Below are 15670 nucleotides of genomic sequence, written 5' to 3' on the forward strand. Positions count from 1 at the left end.
GGCTGAGCCTACAACGCTCGACGCTGGGCAGACGGCAGGGGCTGGCCCTGCACAGCCCCGAGTCTGGGAACCTCTTTGCGCGGGTCAGCGGCCGCGCTCCCGCCACAGCACGGGCAGGATTGGGTTCGCCCAGCGGGGGCTGCTGCCCCGCCCGGGCCTGCCCGGGGCGAGGGATTTCCCAGGAAAGAGCCTGCCCCGCCGCCAGCCTCACAGCCCTGCGGCCGCCGTGGGGACTCTGCCCCCGAGGAGCGGGGCCGGGCAGCTGCTGGGAATCAGCTCTGCCCCTGCCGGACCGGGAGCTGGGGCTGCTCAGTGCGGAGATGCAAAAGCTCAGGGGGATCTCATCAGTGCCTAAATTCCTGAGGGCGGGGCGCAGAGAGGACAGAGCCAGGCTCTTTTAGTGGTAGCCAGCGCCAGGGAAAGAGACAAGGGGCACAAGCTGGAACGCAGGGATTTGCCTGAACACCTGGAAGCACTTCTTTGCTTTGTGGGTGATGGGGCACTGACACAGACTGCCCCGAGAGGTGCTGGGGTCTCCTCCTCGGAGAGCTTCTAAAGCTGCCTGGACGCGGTGCTGCACACCCTGCTCTGGGTGGCCCTGCTGGAGCAGGGGTTGGACCAGAGGGACCCAGAGGTGCCTCCGGCCTCAGCCGTGTTGTGGTCCTGGGGGACTGGAGACCTGCGCTGGCTGGGCTAACCCTCCCGCAGGACGGCTCCCAGCCTGAAGCCAGGGACACCAAAAGGAAGAGCTCCCTGCGCTTCCTTCGGGATCGTGCTTCAGCGCCGCGCCCCTGGCTGGGAGAACACGCTTGCTTTTGGCTTTCCTGGCTGCCCACCTCCAGCAGCGGCCCTCCCATGGCTTGCAACAGACCCTTGGGGTGTCTGCGGGGTCACAGCAAGCACTGGCACGCGTGGTTAAAGCACGGCCCGTCCTCCTGCTTCCCAGAGCTTCTGCTGCAGGATGTGCCCCAGACTGAGTCCTGCACCGAGACTTTCCGGCACGTAAAACCTCTTCCTTTCTTCCAAGAAGGCAGCACGGAGCTGCTGATGTTGCCACCTGGTTTGCGGCACAGCTTTGCCCAACTTCAAGGAAAGCCTCATCTCCTGCGGCTGGGTGCTGGCGCTGGGGCAACCTCACAAAAGTCCCCGCCAGGTGTGCCCGGGGCGGCTTTCCTGCGTGAAACCCAGCTGGCGGGTGGGGGCACGCTTACGCAGGCGGCACTGGGCAGCTTCCAGAAAGCCCGTCGGGCTGCCACGAAGGGGCCGTGCCCACGGGCACTTCCCGACGCCTCCACACCGCCGACACCGCAGGGGTGCCCGGGCAGCCTGGGGCAGCGGGGCGAAGCCCCACGGGAGGCTCCCGCTGCGCCCGTGCCAGCCCCGGCTTCAGCCGGCAGCCCAGCGGCGGCGGCGGGCACCCGGCGAGAGGCTGCCGGTGCCCCCCCCGCACGGGCCGAGGCTGGGCGCTCACCGGGGGCAGCCCCTGCGGGTGCCGCCGCCGGGCGCTGGAGCCGGGCCGGGGGGCAGCGGCTGCCCCGCGCTGTGCCGGGGCTCGGCCCCCCGCCGGCGGCAGCACGGGGGGGGGGGGGCCCGGCCCTCCCGCGCGGGGCCGCGCCCCCAGCAACCGCGGCCCGGCCCCGCCCCGCCCGGCCCCCCCCGCCCCGGGCCGCACCGCCCCCGAGCCGCCTTCACGGGCACGCCCCGCCCGCAGCCCCGGCGGCGCGCCGGAAGTGACCCTGGCGGCGCGGACCGTCACTTCCGGCCACCCGCGGCAGAGCGCTCAGGCTTCCGCCTCCGGCGCGCCGCCGGAAGTGGAGTCGCGCTTCCGGTGCGCCGCCGGGAGCTGCCACCGCCCGCCGCGTCCCGTCCGGTCCCGTCCCGTCCCGTCCCGCCCCGCCGGGTCTCGCCGCCGCCGCCATGTCGGTGCCAAGCGCCCTGATGAAGCAGCCGCCCATCCAGTCCACGGCGGGCGCCGTGCCCGTCCGCAACGAGAAGGGTGAGCGGGGGGCGCCGGCGGGCGGCGGGGGGGGGCCCGGCGGCGGCGGCCCGGTAACGGCGGCCCCGCAGGGGAGCTGTCCATGGAGAAGGTGAAGGTGAAGCGGTACGTGTCCGGGAAGCGGCCCGACTACGCGCCCATGGAGTCTTCGGAGGAGGAGGACGAGGAGTTCCAGTTCATCAAGAAGGCGAAGGAGCAGGAGGCCGAGCCCGAGGAGCAGGAGGAGGAGGTCGCCAACGACCCCCGGCTGCGGCGGCTGCAGAACCGCGTCACGGAGGACGTGGAGGAGCGGTGAGTGCCGCGGGGAGGGGGCTGGGGGGCTGGGCACGGCTGTGCTGCAGGCAGGCTGCAGAACCCCCTCCAGAGACTGGCCGCGCGCCCTGCCAGCACCAGAGCCGCCCCGGGCTGTTGCCGCCGCAGGCTGCGTTGGGCTGCGCGGTGAGCTGCCCCGAGAGCCTGCAGGCACGGGGCCAGGGCTCAGCCCCGCATTCAGGTGCGCTTTGGGTGGTGCAGGCAGCCTCTGAAATAAAAGTTACTATAAAAGTTGCCATAACGCGCTACAGCTCGGTGCTGATGGAAAGACGGGGTTCTGCGTAAAACGTGCCCAGGGCAGAGAGCGGCCGAGTGCTGTTCGGGCTCTCCCGTGGAGTTGCTTCGGCTGTCAGGCCCAGTTAAGGGGAGGCTCCCCCAGGGAGCAGTTCGCTTCCCGCAGTCTCTTTGCACTTAGCGTACTGAATTTATCTGGGCTCCGTTGTAGGCTGGCACGGCACCGTAAGATCGTGGAGCCTGAAGTGGTTGGAGAAAGTGATTCTGAGGTGGAGGGCGAAGCGTGGCGCCTGGAGCGAGAGGACACCAGTGAGGAGGAAGAGGAAGAGATCGACGATGAGGTACGCTCGCGTTGCTGAACAGGGGTAGCCCGGAGAGGTCCCCGAGCGCCACGGCTGGAATTGCATTCGTACGGATGGGAGCTGTCTGCGGGGACCGAGCGAGGGCCGGCACTGGGGTCACAGCAGCGGCAGCGTGACGCTGGCTCGGGGGTTACGGGGTGCTGGGGGAGGCCGCCCCCACCCTGCAGGGTGGGCGATCTCACAGCCAGCGAGTTCGGAGCACCGTGCTCTGCACGGACAAGGGAGAAAGAAGCAGGAGCAGGGCTGACTGCGCGCGATGCGTCTCCGTTAGGAGATCGAGCGTCGGCGCGGGATGATGCGCCAGCGAGCGCAAGAGAGGAAGACCGAGGAGCTGGAGGTGATGGAGCTGGAAGACGAGGGCAGATCTGGAGAGGAGTCCGAGTCAGAGTCCGAGTACGAGGAGTACACAGACAGCGAGGATGAAATGGAGCCACGGCTCAAACCCGTCTTCATCCGCAAGTAGGCGCCAGGACGGGCAGCTGGGGGCTGCGCACAGATCCTGCTCCTGCGGCAGGGGAGGGCAGAGAGCTGCGGCGTCCTGACAGGGCACGGCTGGGCCTAAGCGGCAGCGCGGTTCCAACGGGGCTTTGGGCAGGTGCAGCGCAGTGGGAAGCGAGCAGCGAGCTCTGCCGTGTTCCACAGCCACGGGCAGGACCTTCTGCTGCCTGTGCGTGCCTGCGGCCGCAGGGGGAGCGGGCCCTGGGCTGGGCAACGCCAGAAATGAAGTAGCTCGCCAAAAGGCTGAAGGTTTCCGTGCTCCGTGCCTGCAGGAAGGACCGAATCACGGTTCAGGAGCGAGAAGCAGAAGCCTTGAAGCAGAAGGAGCTGGAGCAGGAAGCAAAGAGACTGGCAGAGGAGAGGCGCAAATACACGCTCAAGGTACCACAGGGCGGGCTGGGGTCTGCGTGGGGCAGGCAGTGCAACGGGCTGAGCTCGGTCCTGCCTCCAGATCGTGGAGGAGGAAGCGAAGAAGGAGCTGGAGGAGAACAAACGCTCGCTGGCAGCACTGGATGCCCTTGACACTGACGACGAGAACGACGAGGAGGAGTACGAGGCCTGGAAAGTACGTGAGCTGAAGCGCATCAAACGGGACCGTGAGGAACGAGAAGCGTGAGTATTGTGTGCTCAGGCAGGAGGGGAGTGCCTGCACCCCGCGGGGCAGGGGACAGTCGGGGCGTCTCCTCCCGACCCCCTTCTGGCAGCGCGTTCTTGCCTAGAGAAAGCGTCCAAAGCCCTCGGGGTGCCGTTGCTCCGTTACGGAGCCGGTAACGGTGACCCCTCAGAAGGGCCCCGGTGGCAGCGGCTGCCCTGTCTGGGGGCGCTGGGGGCGTGGGGCTCAGGGCTTTTCTCCTGCCCAGCATGGAAAAGGAGAAGGCGGAGATCGAGCGGATGCGGAACCTGACGGAGGAGGAGCGCCGCGCCGAGCTGCGGGCCAACGGCAAGGTCATCACCAACAAGGCCGTGAAGGGCAAATACAAGTTCCTGCAGAAGTACTACCACCGCGGCGCCTTCTTCATGGTGAGCGCTGCGGCCAGAGCCCGGTCCCACGGCGGGGCTCTGTGGGGGCACGCGGCTGCCATGGGGGCGCTTCCCCTTGCGGTGCCCGGCCCAGGGCTGGGCACACGCGTGGGACAAGGGCCAGCCCTCGGTGGCAGCGCGGCTGGAGTGAGCAAGGTGACGTGAGCCGCCCGCCAGGAGTGGCGGGGCAGGGAGAGCAGCAGCACGGCCTGGCTCGTGCCGCCTGCTGGCAGCTCTGCGGAGCTCTGAGGTTGGGCGGGACCGCAGGTGCTGCGGCAGTCCCGGAGCGGAGCGGCGGCTGCTGGGGGCCCCTCTCTGCTCCTGGCGCCTGCTGGAAGAAGCTTGCAGCTCAGGCGGGTGTGTCCTTCCCCCGCAGGATGAGGACGAGGAGGTGTACAAGCGGGACTTCAGCGCCCCGACCCTCGAGGACCACTTCAACAAGACCATCCTGCCCAAAGTCATGCAGGTGAGTGCAGGGGGCTGACCGGTGGGGCGTGTGCGTGCCGGGGGAGGAGCCGTGGTGCGGCAGGACAGGGTCCCCGCGGCTCCCCGAGGGGCCGCTCACCGGCTTTCCCGCTCCCAGGTCAAGAACTTCGGGCGCTCGGGGCGGACGAAGTACACGCACTTGGTGGACCAGGACACCACCTCGTTTGACTCCGCCTGGGGCCAGGAGAGCGCCCAGAACACCAAGTTCTTCAAGCAGAAGGCGGCGGGCGTGCGGGACGTCTTTGAGAGACCCTCGGCCAAGAAGCGGAAAACGACCTAAGGAGGTGCGCGGGAGGCGTCCCGAGGCTGACCGCCGGGCGGGAAGGTGCTGCTGTGCCGGCTGTCCGAGAGCCTGAGCAGGAACAGAGGGGACAAAGCTGCCGGGCCGCGCTGCGCCGTTCCTGTGCCCCTGCTCCGCACCCTCCCCGGCGGCACCGTCCGCCCGCGCCGCGCAGCCGCGGCCTTCTCCACGCCCGGCTCCCGCGGAGGCTGCCGCCCGCCCGAGCCGCCCAGCCCCGGCTGTGTCACCGCCCCCCCGCCCTGAAAGCGCCTCGGCAGCGCCGGGCACGGCCGTGCGGGAGCACCGCACCCCCTGCCCCCAGCACCCCCACCTGCAGAGGAACTCGCGGACTTCTGTGTCTGCTCCGTAGCATCTCCCTGCGCCCTGAACCCCCCCGTTACCAGGTCGGGCCCTCTTCTGGTTTGGAACAGCTGTAACGACGTTTCCTAACCCTGTTTCTGCGGGGCTTGGCTTTTCTACCCGGGCGGTGGGAGGGGATTGTTTTGATTAAAGCAATTTTTTTCCTAAGACTCGCGGTAGCGGTGTCTGTGGAGGAGCCCGCCAGGCGCTCGGCTGCCCTCCGTGCCTCGCTCCAGGCGCAGATGTGCCGGTGCCCCCCCCGCAGCGCTGCCCCTGCACCGCCAGGGCAGCAGCACGGCTGCAGGGGAGCAGCGTCCCCACAGTGCCAGCTCCCCTGCCCAGGAAAGGGGAGGGCCCCGCGTTAACGGGTGGGACGCAGGTGCCGCTGTCACCGCTCCTCGGGACTTCCTGCCTGCGCTCAGGGCTGGGGCAGGTACCCAGGGGCAAGGCAGGGGCTGCTCCACGCTGGTCCCTGCCTGGCGCTCACGTCCTGGGTCCGCAGCCGCCTGCACGTCCGGCCTCCAGCTGCGGCTGGCCCACAGAGAAGGAAGCAGCAGCGGCGCTCTTGCGGCCGCCCGGTGCAGCCTGGCGTGTGCGCGCCCTGCTCAGGAACAGCCCAGCCCCTCGCAGCCCGTCCCCGGGAGGAGCTCGAGCCCGGTGCCAGCCCCGGGGCAGGCTGACTCCTCTGTGGGCAGGGACCAGCGGCTGCTCTCTGGCCGTGGGACGCAGGGCGGCCACCACACATCTGCCCCCTGTGCTCGCCAGGGCCGGGCGCCCTCTGGAATCTGCCCCCGGGGGAAGCACTCGGCGCTGCGCGAGCCACAGGGACACCTGCTCCCGCTGGTGCCTTTATTCAATAAGTTAACGCGCCTCCTCTCCAGCCAGGCTGCGTCGGGCGAGAGGCCGCTCCCGCAGCAGGGGACGGCAGCGCCAGCACAGCCGCGGGGCCCACGCTTAGTTGGTGAGGGTGATCAGCGCCTCCACCACGTTGCCCATGTGCTCCCGCAGGCTGCGCTCCGCAGCCGCCCGTGAAATCTCCATCTCGTTCATCTGCAGGAAGACAGCCGCCGCCCGCTGCAGCAGGCACCAAACGGCCGCAGGCCCAGCCCGGGCAGGGCTCGGCCCGCCTGGGGCGCCCCAGCCCCGCACCGCCGGGATTCCCCAGCCGGGGCGGTGGCGGCCCCCGGACACCGGGCTGGGGACACGCTGCCCCCCGGCCCCGCCCCCACTTACGATCAGCTCCAGGTCTTCCTTCTTGATGGTGACTTTCGCCAGCTCCTTCTCCCTGCAACGAGGCAGCGCCCGCCGCCGGTGAGGGCCGGGCCTCCCCCCTTCGCCCGGGCACGCTCCGCGGCGGGACGGCTCCGGCTCCCCCAGGACGCGGCGCCGGGGCCGCTCCGTTACCTCTCCTGCTTCGCCTTCTGCTCCCGGGACCGCCGGTCTCCGATCACCGACATGGCCTGGCGGGACGAGCGCGGTCACGGCGGGGCGCGGCACCGGGCCCCCCCCCCGGCCCCCCAGGGGCCCCCCGGGACCCCCACCCCCCCCGCCGCCCCCCCCGGCCGCACCGTCTCGAGGTTGGAGCTCTGGATCTCCTTCTCCTCCGCGTAGTCCGTCACCCTCTCCAGGTCCGCCGCCCCGCTGTCGTGCTTCCGCGGCTTCTCGGCCGGCCGCCCGCCCGCCCCGTCGCTGCCGCCGCCGCCGGAGCCGTTGGGCTCGGTCTCCAGCTCCAGCTCCACGTCCCCCTCGGCCGCCATCGCGCCGCCTGCGCGCCCGCTTCCGGCCACGTGACGGCGGCGGAACCAACGAGAGGGCCCCGCCGGGCGGGAGCGGCGCCCCCGGGGCCCTGGGGTGCGAGAGCGCCCCCGTGCGGCGGGAGGCCGGCGGGCGGTGCCGGGGGGCCCGCAGGGGCCGTGCGCTGCTCCCCGCCTCGGTTCCCCCGCCTCGGTTCCCCCGCCTCGGCCCCCCCTCACCGGCACTTCCCCGGCGCCAGCCATCGCCACGGCACCGGCAGTGCCACCGTGTCCCCACAGCCCCCCGAACACAGCCCCCCCAAAAACACACACACCCCAAACACCCCCCCCAAACAACCCCCCCAAACACAGCCCCCCAGCACAGCCCCCCCACAGCCCCTCAGGGCCTCGCCATGCCCGTGAGCGACCCGCGGTGAGGGGCTGCGGGGGCTCAGCCGCTAATCCCCCCCGGCCCGCTCCCCGGAGCAGATGGCGGGGCGGGACGAGCCGACAATCCCCCTAATCCCGCCGGGGCAGCGGGGCTGAGCCGGGCCATGGCGGGCACGAGGGCATGCGGCCGCCTCCTGCACTCGCTGCTGGGCCAGGTGGGACCCCTGGGCAAACGGGGGGGCCGGGGCGGGGGGCCGCGGGTCTCCGCTGACTGCGCTGCCCCCCCAGCTGTGCTGCGGGTGTGGCTGCAGCCCCTGCCGCGGGCTCCGCGTGTCCACGGGCACCCGCGTCCTCTACACCCTCCTGCATGTCCTGGCCTCCGCCGTGTGCTGCCTCATGCTGTCCCGCACCGTGGCACAGGCCGTGAGGGAGAAGGTGAATGGCGGAGCTGGGCGACCCCGGGCGCTGGGGGTGCTGGGGGTGCTGGGGGTGCTGGGAGCAGCGCGGGTGCTGGCGGTGCCAAGAACGGGGAGCCAGGGGCACTGCAGGTGCGGCCATTGCCCGGAGCGTGGTTGTGCCGGGGATGGCGAGGGCGTTGGGGGTGCTGGGGGCATCAGGGGTCCCACGGTGCTGAGGGTGCGGGGGGTGCCAGGGGTCCCCGCAGTGCGGGCACACCGCCGGTCCCAGCCCCTCGCCGTGCCCGCAGGTGCCCTTCTTGGCTGTGCTGTGCCAGCACCTGCCTGGTGGCACAGACTGCGAGCGGCTCGTGGGCTCCTCGGCCGTGTACCGGGTCTGCTTCGGCACCGCCTGCTTCCACCTGCTGCAGGCCGCCCTGCTCCTCAATGTGCGCTCCAGCACAGACTGCCGCGCTCAGCTCCACAACGGGTACAGACCGGGGAAGGGGCTGGGGGCTGCCGGGGCTGCTGGGCGCCCCCGTCCTGCATCTCGCTGCCCCGCAGGTTCTGGTTCCTGAAGCTGCTGGTGCTGGTGGGGCTCTGTGCCGCCAGCTTCTTCATCCCCGAGGACGGCTTCATCCGAGGTGCGTCCCCCGCCCCGCCCAGGCCAGCCCCTGCCCGTAGCCCCAAGTCCCCCCCGCGTCGTGCCAGCCCCACCACCGCCCTCTCCCCCTGCAGCCTGGCACTACACGGGCGTCTGCGGGGGCTTTGCCTTCATCCTCATCCAGTTGGTGCTGATCACCGCCTTCGCGCACACCTGGAACAAGAACTGGTGAGTGCCGGTGCGGCCGGCTGGGTGCCCAAGTGCCCCGGGCTCTCACCCCTGTCCCGGCAGGCTGACAGGCGCTGCGCAGGACAAGCGCTGGTACCTGGCCGTGCTGCTGGCCACCGCCGCCTTCTACACCCTCGCCTCTGCCGCCTTCTCCTTCCTCTACAAGTACTACACCCACCCGGCTGCCTGCCAGCTCAACAAGGCGCTGCTCACCGTCAACGGCAGCCTCTGCGGCATCGTGTCCTTCATTTCCATCACGCCCTGCGTGCGGCTCAGTGAGTACTGCACAGCGCCACACGGCACGGCACTGCCTGGCGAGGTGCAGGGCTAGCTGCATCCCAGCACCGGGAGGGCAGCTGCAAGCTCCCAGCTCAGCACAAGAGCAGTGGGCACCTGGGGAGGCCCCAGCTCCTGCTGGCCCCGTTCCGTGCCTTGGCACAGGGCTCTGGGCAGGAGACCCACAGGAGGGGACTGCCTGGAGCCCACACGAAGCCTCTGACCCCTCCCCTTGCAGAGCAGCCGCGGTCAGGGCTGCTGCAGTCCTCCATCATCAGCTGCTACGTGATGTACCTTACCTTCTCTGCGCTGTCCAGCCGCCCTCCGGAGAGAGGTGAGTGGTCCCACCTTCTGCGGACAGCCAGCTCTTGGGACACGACCCCCCTCTCTCACCTCCACCTCCCTGCAGTGCTCTACAAGGGGCAGAACCTCACCGTCTGCTTCCCCGGCACCCGGCAGGATGAGCTGCAGACAGAGGACACAACCGTTGCTGTCCTGGGGGCTGCCATCATGTACGCCTGCGTGCTCTTTGCATGGTACGTGTGCCCGTGGCACGGGGTGCGAGGGTACTCGGCATGTCGCAGCGCACCCAGAACTGCCCCTTGTTGGGCACAGCCAGCTCAGCACCGTGTGGGGACCCTGTCCCCAGCCTGTGGCATGGCCGGAGGAGCTGGGTTGTACCCAGAGGCATCTCCCGATGGGCAGGGGCAGCGTAACGTCCCCACGCCGGGCACAGCAAGTCTGCTGCTGCTGTGTCGATGCCAGGTGATGGATGCCTGGGGTGGGCTGGGGCTGGCGCATTCCCTTGCGTTACGCCCTCTGCCTCTCTCCCGTGCACAGTAATGAAGCCTCCTATCTTGCCGAGGTCTTTGGGCCCCTCTGGATGGTCAAAGTTTACAGCTTCGAGTTTAAGGTGAGTATGGACGGTGCCCGCCCCCACCTGTGCCCCACATCCTCCTGCCACAGACGCAGCGCCCAGAGCCCTCCTGAGCCCCAGTTCCAGCCCCGGGGCAGAGGCAGGTTTGCCCAGCTCAGCTGGGGACTCTCCCGTGCTTACCCAGTCTGCGCCAGCTCCCTGCAGCCGGGCAGCTGTGGCACCAGCAGGGCCAGCTCAGTCCAGATGCTGCGGGGCTGCCCGAGTGGGGCAGCAGCTGTGGGGCTGGGCTGCCCCGGCAGCAGCAGGGAGGGGTGGCCACAGGTCCCTTTCCCCCCGCACCATCACCAGCTCGCCTCTCTGGCTCTCTACAGAAACCTTCCTGTTGCTTCTGCTGCCCAGAGAAGATGGAGGAGGAGCTGAGAGGTGAGTGCCAGCAGGTCGGGGAGAGGCTGCAGAAACACAAACGTGGGCACCAGCATCAGACCCCAGGGGTGCTGGCCAGGACAGGGTGCAGGAGCTGTTGTTATCTTGCACTCTCCCAGGTGCAGAGCAGACGTGTGAGCAAGAGGAGCCTGCCAGGGGACAGTGCCTTGTCCAGGATGAGCAAGACCGGGTGGTCTACAGCTACTCAGCCTTCCACTTTGTCTTCTTCCTTGCCTCACTCTACGTCATGATGACCCTCACCAACTGGTTCAGGTAGGGCTCAGGGTGCTGGCCAGCCCCCCCCCCCCTTATCCTTGCTCCTTTTCCCTAACTCTGGTTGAACCACCCTGCCCAGGCTGCCCACCAGCACTGTCAGCAGCCAGCTCTGACCCGCTCACGGTGTGGCCGTAGCCTGGTGCTTGTCACAGGCGGTTCCACGTCGGGCCAGTGTCACCAGTCCGGTCGTGTGCTGGGCAAGCGTAGGGCTCTGTGCCTGCAGACCCGCGCTGCTTTGTCCAACAGCCCCTGCCCAATCCCCAGCGGATGCCGGGGTCACCTCTCTTGGTGTCCCTCGGGTGCTGACACCTGCCCTCTCCCACCAGCTATGAGAACGCGGTGCTGGAGACCACCTTCACGCATGGCAGCTGGTCGACGTTCTGGGTGAAGGTGGCTTCATGCTGGGCCTGTGTCCTGCTCTACCTGTGGCTGCTGCTGAGCCCCCTCTGCCTCCACGGCTCCCCCCAGCACCGGCGGAGCAGCCCAGCCTTGCGCGTCCTGCGGCGGCGACGCGCCCCACACCGTATCAGTGTCTCCACGTAGTCCCTGCTGGGACGGACTGCGCCTGGCCCCGTGCACCGGTCATGCCGTGGTCCTGTGCCCGGGCCCCTCTTGACCTCGTGTCCCAGGAAAAGGCAGCATCAGAGCACCGCAGGGGGATCGAGGAGGTGTGTGCTCTGCTACACCAGCTCGCAGGGACGCTGGTCCTGCATTGAGCTGCAGCCATCGAGGGGCCGGCCTGAGACCACCTGGGTGGCGGGTGCTCAGCCTCGGCTACAGCTGTGGCCCCTCCAGCTAGGGAGGCAGCTCCTGCCCATGCACCCTTCTGGCATCGCTCCTGCCCTGGCCTGGGGCCTGCCAGGAGAGCAGCACTCTGCGCTGGCCACCTCCACTTCAGCTCGCCTGCCTGGCCGTGTCGTTATTGTAAATAGCTCCTTGAATACATTTTTTTTTTTAATGTAAAGCTCTGAGTTAAGCCTATGCCATCTGCCCCACATGCACACAGCAGCCATGGGTCTGGGCACGGCAGGTGCCAGCAACACCCCAGCAGCCCCCAGCCCTGCGGGGGCATGGAGCAAGGGGCAGGGGCCTGGCCTGAAGGGGAGCAGCCAGGGAGCGCCCTCGGTCCTGCCCCAGCTCACAGCCAGCACCAGGCCCTGCGCCCAGCCCTGGCACCAGGGCTGCTCCCGTCCCCACCTCCACCTGATCCCCGCGCCCACTCCCCCCCAGCTGCCCCTCTCCCACCACCGCAGTCACACCACGCTCCCATTCTGCTCGCCGCGGCCGAGCCCAGCCCCGCCAAGAACGGACGGACGGACGGACGGCCGCTGCCCCCGGCACCCGCCCGCGCCCGGAGCGAGCCCGGAGGGGCCGGCGGCCGGAGGGCGCGGTACGAGCGCGGCCGCAGGAATGCGGGCCGGCCCCGGGCCCCCGCCCCGCCCGCAGAGCAAACACGGCGGGGGCGGCCCCGGCGGGGCCCCGCTGCCGCCCGACGGGGGCCCCGCGCGGCGGCTCGCGCCCGACCGGGACCGTCGCGGGTCCGCCGGCGCCCCGCGCCCACCGGCCCCAGGAGCGGAGCGGGGAGGGCCCCGTCCCGCCCGGAGCGGGGCTGCCCGGGGGCTGCCGCCCGTGCCCCCCCCCCCCCCCCCCCCCGGCCATGCAGGGGCACGGGCGGGGCGCGGGCGTCGCGCGGCTGCAGCAGCGGCTCGGGGCCGCCACGCAGGTACGGGCGCGGGGCGGGGGGCGGCTGCGGCCCCGGGCTGCGCCGCCGGTGCCAGCGGGACTCTGCCCGCCCAGGAGAACACCCGGCTGCGGCGCACCCTGCGGCAGGCCGAGGCCGGCGTCTCCCAGCTGCAGGCAGAGCTGGAGCGGCTGCGGAGGGACTTCGGGCAGCGGGCGCAGCGGCGCACGAGGTGGCACGCGGGGCGCGGGGGGCGAGGCGGGACCCCAGACCCTGCCCCACGGCTGCCCCACACAGCCCTGGCCGTAGCCAGGACGGCCCCGGTGCAGCCCCGGGCTCGTGCTGGGCCCGGGGCCAGGCTCCCGTCGGGAAGCGCTGCCCACCCAGCTGTGCTGCGAGCACCGGCAGCCGTCGGGAAGCCCGTGCAGAGCAGCTGGCACGTCCCCACCGGCCTGCTGTTGGCCGCCCCTGTGACACCGGGTGTCCCGGGGCCGTCCCAGCACCTCTGCCAACCCTGTGGGGCCGGGGCTGGAAAGCTGTGGGCAGCCCCAACCTTCGGAGGCCCTGCCATGAGGATGCTGTGTCCCTGCAGAGAGCAGCAGGCCCTGCGGGAGCTGGTGGAGGAGAACCTGGCCTTCACGAGCTACGTCAGGATGCTGCAGTACGTAGGAGCCTGGCAGGGAAGCGGTGGCAGGGGACAGCTGCGGGGACCAGCTCCTGTCCCAGTCCCTGCCAGCCTGGGGCTCAGGCTGCTCCTCCGGGCAGGGCGACGAACAGGAGCCTGTGCGAGAGCAACAGCAGCCTGCGCTCGGCCCTGCTGCTGGGCTCCTGCCTGGGCCCTGGAGCGGTGAGTGCTGCGCAGCGCAGCAGGGAGGGCAGGGACGTGGGCGCTGCTGGGGTTCCCCGCTCGCCCTGCCTGTGCCCCAGCCCAGGTGGGTCCAGCACGGGGGCTGCAGCCGGCACCCAGGGACCAGCCGCAGCCCCGGGTGCTGGGAGTGGTGGACGGCCCCCCAGGAGCCCCTCCGCACTGATGCCTTCCCTACAGCCACCGCCCCCCCTCCAGCCCCGCAGCCCCCTCGCTGACCCCTCACCCTGCCTCCCCGAGGATGCCCACAGCAGGTGAGCAGCGGGTGCAGAGGAGCAGGGACAGCTGTGGCCGCCCCTCCCTGAGCGCTGCCCTGCGCACAGGTACAGGGGGGGCAGCTCTCCACGCCCCCAGCTCCCTGCCACAGGCCCCCGGCAGAACTCAGCCTCCAGCACGGACACAGCCTCGCTCAGCGACGCCGGCAGCTGGAGCTCGGAGGACGCGCGTCCCACCAGCCCCTGCTGGGACACCCAGGTGAGGCCCTGCCCGGTGCCCCAGCTGGGGAGGGGGATGCCGCTCTGCCTACCCATGGCCCCCAGCCCACCCCACGGGCTCAGAAGCCCTGTTGTGATATTTGCCACCCTGCAGGACCCTGCGCCCCCGGCAGAAGGCTGCTGCCAACCTGCGCAGCACTGCTGCAAGAGGAAGCTCCCTGCCTTTCCACCGGAGGTAACCAGCAACGCCCCATCCGGTGCTCGCAGCCCAGCTGGGGAGGGGAGCGGGGGCACCCCCGCTGCGCCGTTCTCCCAATGCCCTCCTCCCCCCTTTCCCCAGGGATCCAGGGCAGCAGAGGAGCCTGCTCCCCCCTGCCCCATGTACCGGCTGGTGCTGGCAGGTGACAGCGGCACAGGCAAGTCCAGCTTCCTGATGCGCCTGTGCATGAACGAGTTCAGAGACGTCTCTGCCACACTAGGTACCAGGGCTGAGGTGGAGGGGCAGGGGCACAGGGAGCCAGGCCTGACTGCTCCTCCTGGCAGGGGTGGACTTCCAGATAAAGCAGCTGCTGGTGGATGGGGAGCAAACTACACTGCAGATCTGGGACACAGCAGGGCAGGAGAGGTGAGCAGAGCCAGCCAGAACCTTGCCCGCCTCCGGCATCCAGCCGGCAGGGCTGGCAGGTCCCCACAGCTGGCCCCGGGCTGGGCGGGGGTCTTGGCCCCCCTGCAGTGACAGCCCTGCTGCAGGTACCGGAGCATCGCCCAGTCCTACTTCCGCAAGGCCCACGGCGTGCTGCTCCTCTACGACATCAGCTCCCAGAGCAGCTTCCTCAGCATCCGCCAGTGGATTGAGGACATCAAGGTAGAGGGGAGGATCCGACAGCCCCTGTGGAGCAGGGCAGCAGCCCTGGGGCTTCCCTGGGGAAGGCTGCGCTGAGCCCCAGATGGTGCTGTGGGAGTAGCAGCAAACCTGCTCCAGCTGGGCCGTTTGTGGAGCAGTGTCTGGGACCAGCCAGGCCTTGGGGAGCACCTGGACCAAAAAGGGCAGAGCCCTGCAGCCCCAGAGGTTGCTTGAGCCAGGCTGTGCGCCCCAGAGCCACGAGCTGCTCCTCGCTCCAGCAGGCTGCTGAGACAGCGCTCCCGCTCATGCTGGTGGGGAATAAGACTGACCTGCGCCCCGGCCTGCCGGAGGCAGCAGGGGTCCGCACGGCCCACGGGCAGAAGCTGGCCATGGTGAGCAGCCACAGCTCAGGACAGGGCCTAGGAGGGCCGGGACCTCCCCCCAACTCGCCTGCTCTCCCCCAGGCCCACAACTGCCTGTTCTGCGAGACCAGCGCCAAGGACGGCACCAACGTGGTGGAGGCTGTGCTGCACCTCGCCCGGTGAGCAGCCCTGCGTGCCGGGTGTGCCGCGCAGCGCCCGGGCAGCGGCCCTGGCTGACGGCACCGCGCTTGGCCCCGCAGGGAAGTGAAGAGGACGGCGGGCTCGAGCAGCGGCCACGGCGTCCGCCTGGATGCGAGCATCCCTCCCCCGAGGGCAGCTCCGCGCTGCTGCAGGGCCTAGCGCAGGAGGCGGGCGGGCTGCAGGACACCGCCCGCCCCCGGCCCCGCCCGGCGGCTCCCGGCCCGCCGCGCCGCCCGCTGCCCCCGCAGCTCCCCCGGAGCCGCCTGCTCGGCCCCCACTACAGCTCCTTCCACCCCAGCCGCAGTCCTCCGCTGGTTTCATTCCTCCGGGCTTCCAGCGCATCCCCGTCCTTCCGCCGTCCCCCAGGCGTCTCCCCTCGCCTGCCCCGCCCGGGCCCGGCCCCCCCCGCTCGCCCGCAGCCGCGGTCGGGGTCCCCCGAGGCGGCGCCCGCGGAGACCTGGCAGCCTGCGCCCTCCCTCCCCTCCCGGCCTCATCTTTGTTTCTCACCGTGAGGCTGCGGCCGCTCCGCGGCG

General features: G+C 70.5%; 4 protein-coding genes across 26 annotated transcripts; 3 read left to right on the forward strand and 1 right to left on the reverse strand.

Annotated features, from left to right (window-relative positions):
- Positions 1–1802: 1802 nt before the first annotated feature.
- MFAP1 (microfibril associated protein 1) lies at positions 1803–5716 on the forward strand. Its single transcript, XM_080551717.1, has 9 exons — positions 1803–1996; positions 2068–2287; positions 2754–2883; positions 3176–3363; positions 3675–3783; positions 3854–4014; positions 4263–4422; positions 4799–4888; positions 5006–5716. Exons 1-9 carry the CDS (start codon positions 1918–1920, stop codon positions 5186–5188), a joined length of 1320 nt encoding a protein of 439 aa, XP_080407843.1. The 5' UTR covers positions 1803–1917; the 3' UTR covers positions 5189–5716.
- A 667-nt stretch (positions 5717–6383) lies between these two features.
- On the reverse strand, positions 6384–7342 carry HYPK (huntingtin interacting protein K). The gene is made up of 4 exons (XM_080551718.1): positions 7117–7342; positions 6953–7008; positions 6782–6833; positions 6384–6598 (listed from the first exon to the last, which is right to left on the reverse strand). The coding sequence occupies exons 1-4, from the start codon at positions 7303–7305 to the stop codon at positions 6503–6505; spliced, it is 393 nt and encodes a 130-aa protein (XP_080407844.1). The 5' UTR covers positions 7306–7342; the 3' UTR covers positions 6384–6502.
- A 331-nt stretch (positions 7343–7673) lies between these two features.
- SERINC4 (serine incorporator 4) lies at positions 7674–12098 on the forward strand. Of its 6 annotated transcripts, XM_080551702.1 has the most exons (12): positions 7674–7886; positions 7960–8106; positions 8378–8556; positions 8631–8710; positions 8805–8898; positions 8962–9173; positions 9413–9508; positions 9584–9710; positions 10015–10087; positions 10423–10474; positions 10594–10747; positions 11077–12098. In XM_080551702.1, the coding sequence occupies exons 1-12, from the start codon at positions 7836–7838 to the stop codon at positions 11291–11293; spliced, it is 1482 nt and encodes a 493-aa protein (XP_080407828.1). In that variant the 5' UTR covers positions 7674–7835; the 3' UTR covers positions 11294–12098. The 6 variants fall into 6 exon arrangements, with proteins under 6 accessions (XP_080407828.1, XP_080407827.1, XP_080407824.1 ...); XM_080551701.1 differs by having other exon boundaries at positions 9413–9710; XM_080551698.1 differs by having other exon boundaries at positions 7960–8710.
- A 130-nt stretch (positions 12099–12228) lies between these two features.
- Positions 12229–15653, forward strand: LOC308176225 (uncharacterized protein). 18 transcript variants are annotated; one of them, XM_080551665.1, is made up of 10 exons: positions 12229–12473; positions 12548–13092; positions 13197–13550; positions 13620–13770; positions 13885–13965; positions 14071–14209; positions 14274–14355; positions 14481–14595; positions 14733–15115; positions 15197–15638. In XM_080551665.1, the coding sequence occupies exons 1-10, from the start codon at positions 12408–12410 to the stop codon at positions 15294–15296; spliced, it is 2016 nt and encodes a 671-aa protein (XP_080407791.1). In that variant the 5' UTR covers positions 12229–12407; the 3' UTR covers positions 15297–15638. The 18 variants fall into 18 exon arrangements, with proteins under 18 accessions (XP_080407791.1, XP_080407790.1, XP_080407789.1 ...); XM_080551664.1 differs by having other exon boundaries at positions 13197–13278; positions 13477–13550; positions 13626–14209; positions 15197–15653; XM_080551663.1 differs by having other exon boundaries at positions 13197–13278; positions 13477–13550; positions 13620–14209; positions 15197–15649.
- Positions 15654–15670: the final 17 nt, after the last annotated feature.

This window comes from Anser brachyrhynchus (genome assembly GCF_964034855.1).
Source record: "Anser brachyrhynchus genome assembly, chromosome: 11".
Classification (NCBI taxonomy): Eukaryota; Metazoa; Chordata; class Aves; order Anseriformes; family Anatidae; genus Anser; species Anser brachyrhynchus.

What these genes read in the sequence shown, in the direction of transcription:
- MFAP1 (XM_080551717.1), top strand. Translation starts at nt 1,918, where the DNA reads ATGTCGGTGCCAAGCGCCCTGATGAAGCAGCCGCCCATCCAGTCCACG. An exon ending in GCCCGTCCGCAACGAGAAGG is followed by an intron (nt 1,997 to 2,067) that starts GTGAGCGGGGGG and finishes GCGGCCCCGCAG; the next exon opens with GGGAGCTGTCCATGGAGAAG. An exon ending in TCCTGCCCAAAGTCATGCAG is followed by an intron (nt 4,889 to 5,005) that starts GTGAGTGCAGGG and finishes TCCCGCTCCCAG; the next exon opens with GTCAAGAACTTCGGGCGCTC.
- HYPK (XM_080551718.1), bottom strand. Translation starts at nt 7,305, where the DNA reads ATGGCGGCCGAGGGGGACGTGGAGCTGGAGCTGGAGACCGAGCCCAAC. An exon ending in AGAGCTCCAACCTCGAGACG is followed by an intron (nt 7,009 to 7,116) that starts GTGCGGCCGGGG and finishes TCGTCCCGCCAG; the next exon opens with GCCATGTCGGTGATCGGAGA. An exon ending in AGGAAGACCTGGAGCTGATC is followed by an intron (nt 6,599 to 6,781) that starts GTAAGTGGGGGC and finishes GTCTTCCTGCAG; the next exon opens with ATGAACGAGATGGAGATTTC.
- SERINC4 (XM_080551697.1), top strand. Translation starts at nt 7,836, where the DNA reads ATGGCGGGCACGAGGGCATGCGGCCGCCTCCTGCACTCGCTGCTGGGC. An exon ending in TGCACTCGCTGCTGGGCCAG is followed by an intron (nt 7,887 to 7,959) that starts GTGGGACCCCTG and finishes CTGCCCCCCCAG; the next exon opens with CTGTGCTGCGGGTGTGGCTG. An exon ending in CACGCCCTGCGTGCGGCTCA is followed by an intron (nt 9,174 to 9,412) that starts GTGAGTACTGCA and finishes CTCCCCTTGCAG; the next exon opens with AGCAGCCGCGGTCAGGGCTG.
- LOC308176225 (XM_080551661.1), top strand. Translation starts at nt 12,408, where the DNA reads ATGCAGGGGCACGGGCGGGGCGCGGGCGTCGCGCGGCTGCAGCAGCGG. An exon ending in GGCTCGGGGCCGCCACGCAG is followed by an intron (nt 12,474 to 12,547) that starts GTACGGGCGCGG and finishes CTGCCCGCCCAG; the next exon opens with GAGAACACCCGGCTGCGGCG. An exon ending in CCCGAGGATGCCCACAGCAG is followed by an intron (nt 13,551 to 13,619) that starts GTGAGCAGCGGG and finishes CCCTGCGCACAG; the next exon opens with GTACAGGGGGGGCAGCTCTC.